The sequence below is a fragment of the Armigeres subalbatus genome, chromosome 1 (assembly GCF_024139115.2).
Source record: "Armigeres subalbatus isolate Guangzhou_Male chromosome 1, GZ_Asu_2, whole genome shotgun sequence".
NCBI lineage: Eukaryota > Metazoa > Arthropoda > Insecta > Diptera > Culicidae > Armigeres > Armigeres subalbatus.
Genome location: NC_085139.1, coordinates 8101086 through 8105644, shown reverse-complemented (window position 1 = coordinate 8105644; position 4559 = coordinate 8101086). Strand labels below are relative to the sequence as shown.

General features: G+C 44.1%; 1 protein-coding gene across 1 annotated transcript; it reads left to right on the top strand.

The window, feature by feature from the left end:
• Positions 1-2589: 2589 nt before the first annotated feature.
• Positions 2590-3222, top strand: LOC134205938 (uncharacterized protein K02A2.6-like). The gene is made up of 2 exons (XM_062681641.1): positions 2590-3059; positions 3135-3222. Exons 1-2 carry the CDS (start codon positions 2590-2592, stop codon positions 3220-3222), a joined length of 558 nt encoding a protein of 185 aa, XP_062537625.1.
• The last annotated feature ends 1337 nt before the right edge of the window (positions 3223-4559 follow it).

Here is a 4559-nt window from a genome sequence, read left to right as displayed (position 1 = left end):
TTATAAAAAATGTGTTGAAAATAATGAATTGAATACTTACACATTCAGCGATACAGTTTCATGCTTCAAATATAAAAGAAATATTCTACAAAATGAGTCCATTCCTGAACTCGTAAGGGGGGTTGCTGGTGGGCATCCCCTCGTTGCTTGTCGACTTTTCATTCCATAGCATAGCAGAGTGTGATTGATTCACACTCTATACAAATCTGCCCAGCCCGATGCGGGGGGCATAGTGTGTGATGTGAAGTTCTCGATAATGAGCAATGTGGACTCGCTTGACTATGGATATACAACAGTAAAGCATCACATCACCCGGAATAGCTGCTGACTCCTCAATCGACTGCTGACCAGCACCGGTATCATATAAAACAGCGGTTCTCAATATTGTTCTTTAGAGGTACCCCTTCGAACTTTTGCATTTATTGAGGTACCCCCTATTATTTTTTCGCTGTAAATAAAAATTAGCGTAACCCTCAAGATATATGCAAAACGGACCTGAAAACTAACGGGATATATGGCTCTCCAAAAAGTTGTATGAAATGTTCATTATTCCGTGAAACTTTCCAATTCAAATTACGTTTACACATCAAGCTTTCTACAAGACGTTGAGGACTTTTTGAGCCTTAAAAGATGACTTCCGATGTTGTATTGTATAATCTTTTATTACAGTGTATCATCCCTCACATGTAACCACCTTGACTCCCTCTCTAATTTTCATCAGTTGAATAAAGCTATTAGTAAAGAACAGACGTACAAGCCTTTTCACTCTGAACCATATCCGTAACATGGTGTCAGAAGTGGGATTAAAATACGATCACCTCTGAAAGCTAATCCGTCTTGGGTAGATAATTCGCTTCGATACTTGTAGAAAATTTTGGCGGCTGCAGGAACTCGCTCGATGGTGTTAGGCCAACCGTTTCGGATATAATCTATTACAACTTGCAAAGCTGCATCCTGCTCCGTAGCCTTAATGATGCTATCCAAGCAACTGTCGGAAATACTCAGAAAGCTGCTCATATTACAATCCTCTAGTTGTCTGAAGATTTTGTAGATATTCTGTTTTCGATATTCGTTGTGTTCGGTTGAGTCATCATAAGGTGCACGCGAAATAGCATCCGCCACAACATTCTCCTTTCCGGTTACATATTCCAGGGTGAGCTGATAGCGTTGCAAATTCAACAGCATATGTTGCAACCTTTTCGGGGCTGTGAGCAATGGCTTGTTGAATATGTTGATTAGAGGCTTGTGATCGGTTCTTACAGTTGTACAGGGGTTCCCAACGATCAGTTGATCAAAACGAACGCATGCAAACAGAATAGAGAGCAACTCTTTCTCTATTTGAGCGTAGTTTTTTTCCGTTTCGGTCAGTGTTCTGGACGCATAGCCAACGATTCCATCTTTTTGAAATATAGCCACTCCTAGCCCGAAGCAGCTCGCGTCACACTCGATAATCAGTGGTTCATTTACGTCGTAGTACCGTAATGTTGCGATGTTGGATACGAGCGATTTCACTCTAGAAAATTCCATATCTTCTTGGTGTGTCCATTGCCACGTCTCCTTCTCCGAAATTAGTCGCCGTAGGTTGGAAAAGCTGGCACTAAGGTTAGGAATGAATCTGCTGAGGTACGTGACCATCCCAATGAATCGATGTAATTCTTTCCTGTTGACTGGGACCGGATAGTGTTCAATAGACGAAACCTTTGTATAATCGGGTTGCAATCCTTCGGCAGTGAGAACATGCCCGTAAAATTTCACGGACGTTTCACAGAGTTTAAGTTTTGATTTATTGAGTTTCACGTGGTTTTGCTTCAGTCTGACCAGCAGATGCCTCAAATTAGAATTATGATCACGAAGTGCTTCTTCTATTGTTGAACCTCTGCCAAAAATCAGAACGTCGTCCGCTAAACATTCGATACCTTCGAGACCCTGGATAATCTCCTGCAGCTTTGACTGGAATATTTCAGGGGCTGATGAGATACCGAAAGGAAGTCACAACCAGCGGTAACGACCAAAGGGTGTCCAAAACGATGTAAGCTTGCTACTTGGCTCATCTAGCACTACGTGCCAAAAACCTTTTCGTGCATCTACGGTTGAAAAGACTTTCGCTTGACCTAGCTCCGGTAAAATTTCATCCAAAGTAACAAATTAAAGGTTGGGTCTTTTCAAAGCTTTGTTCAATGGTATAGGGTCGAGGCATATGCGGATGGATTCAGATTCCGAAGATCCACGCTTGACAATAAGAATATTACTCACCCATTCAGTATGCCGATACTCTCTCGTAATGATGCCGTCCTTTAGCAACTCATCTAACTCTGCCTTCAACTTTGGTCGCAGTGCGATCGGGATTCGTCGGGGTTGCTGTATCACTGGAGGAACACTGCTGTCGATCTCTAAGCTCACTTCTCCATCCATTTTATCATATCCACTTCGCTGAACTGTTCGATAATTTTCTCTGCTTCGATGCGATATATCTTCATGACATTTTGATCACTTTCTTCCGGCTTTCCATGATTGAGAAAGTCCACGTAAGTCACAACGGTATTGAATCGACTCTGAAACTCGCCCGAGAAAACATGTTTTGGGCCAGGAATGAGCGCGCAAATTACGGATGTTGTTAAGGAATGCATTATTTGCGCCAAATTTTCTCCGAGTCAGCAGAAACCTCCGATGAAGAATCACGCAATTCCAATATATCCGTGGCAAACTGTATCGATGGATGTATTCTTTGCAACCTATCACGGCAAGAAGCATCAATTTCTAGTAACCGTAGATCATTATTCAGATTACATTGAACTTGATCTACTGAAAGACATGACAGCCAAAAGCCTCGTTGAAAGCTGCAAAAGGAATTTCTCCCGCCATGGAACCCCTCAGATCGTCAACACAGACAACGGGACAAATTTTGTTAACGAAGAGATGAAGGATTTGTCTATAAAATGGGACTTCAAGCACTCGACGTCTTCTCCTCATCACCAGCAAGGTAATGGTAAAGCTGAAGCAGCGGTAAAAATCGCGAAACGATTGCTACAAAAAGCAGAGGAAACCGGGCAGGACATATGGTATGTTTTGCTCCACTGGAGGAATATTCCGAATAAAATCGGAAGCAGCCCAGTAAGCAGAATTTTTTCGTGTAGCACAAGGTGTGGTGTGCCTGCATCGTTTGAACAACAGAACAACACCGTCAGTGACAGCAGTGACTACTCCCGCCACCACAACAGCTGATTCGATGACTTTGATGACAAGTGACAGTCGCATCAGTAACACACCACACGATGGATTTAACCGTGCAGCAAAACAGACCACAGATGTGACGAACAGACCAAAACGTGACAGAAAATTGCCAAGCAAATATAATGACTTTGTAATGGAAAAATAATTTGAGAAAAGAGAGGATGTTGTATTGTATAATCTTTTATTACAGTGTATCATCCCTCACATGTAACCACCTTGACTCCCTCTCTAATATTCATCAGTTGAATAAAGCTATTAGTAAAGAACAGACGTACAAGCCTTTTCACTCTGAACCATATCCGTAACACCCGAGCATGTCGGAAACGCTTTTTTCCCCTTGAAAGAAGGGTTTCAAGCCTCTTGAAAGAATTATTCCGATACTCTTGAAAGAAGGTTTCCAAGAAAGAAGGCTTTCTAGCTCCTTGAAATAAGACTTCTAAGTCTTTTGAGAAAAGGTTTCCGAGCCACTAGAAAGAAGGCTTCCGAGCATATTTAAAGGAGGCTTCCGAGCCTCATGAAAGGAGGCTTCCGAGCTTCTTGAAAGAAGGTTTCCGAGCTTCTTCAAAGAAGGTTTCCGAGCTTCTTGAAAGAAGGCTTCCGAGCCTCTTAAAAGGAGGCTTCCGAGCCTCTTGAAAGGAGGCTTCCGAGCCTATTGAAAGGAGGCTTCCAGGCCTCTTGAAGGAGGCTTCTGAGCCTCTTGAAAGGAGGCTTCGAGCCTCTTGAAAGGAGGCTTGAGGCCTCTTGAAAGGAGGCTTGAGGCCTCTTGAAAGGAGGCTTCTGAGCCTCTTGAAAGGAGGCTCTCCGAGCCTCTTGAAAGGAGGCTTGAGGCCTCTTGAAAGGAGGCTTTGAGCCTCTTGAAAGGAGGCTCTGAGCCTCTTGAAAGGAGGCTTCTGAGCCTCTTGAAAGGAGGCTTGAGGCCTCTTGAAAGGAGGCTTCTGAGCCTCTTGAAAGGAGGCTTCTGAGCCTCTTGAAAGGAGGCCTGAGCCTCTTGAAGGAGGCTTCTGAGCCTCTTGAAAGGAGGCTCTGAGGCCTCTTGAAAGGAGGCTTCCGAGCCTCTTGAAAGGAGGCTTCCGAGCCTCTTGAAAGGAGGCTTCCGAGCCTCTTGAAAGCCGGCTTCCGAGCCTCTTGAAAGCCGGCTTCCGAGCCTCTTGAAAGCCGGCTTCCGAGCCTCTTGAAAGCCGGCTTCCGAGCCTCTTGAAAGCCGGCTTCCGAGCCTCTTGAAAGGAGGCTTCCGAGCCTCTTGAAAGGAGGCTTCCAAGCATCTTGCAATGAAACTCGCAAAGCTTTCCAAAAAAGGCCTTCATGTCTTTTATATGAAGGCTTTTGCT

Coding starts and splice junctions, on each gene's coding strand:
- LOC134205938 (XM_062681641.1), top strand. CDS start 2,590: ATGAGCGCGCAAATTACGGATGTTGTTAAGGAATGCATTATTTGCGCC. Junction 3,060..3,134: donor GAAACCGGGCAGGACATATG/GTATGTTTTGCT, acceptor TTTTTCGTGTAG/CACAAGGTGTGGTGTGCCTG.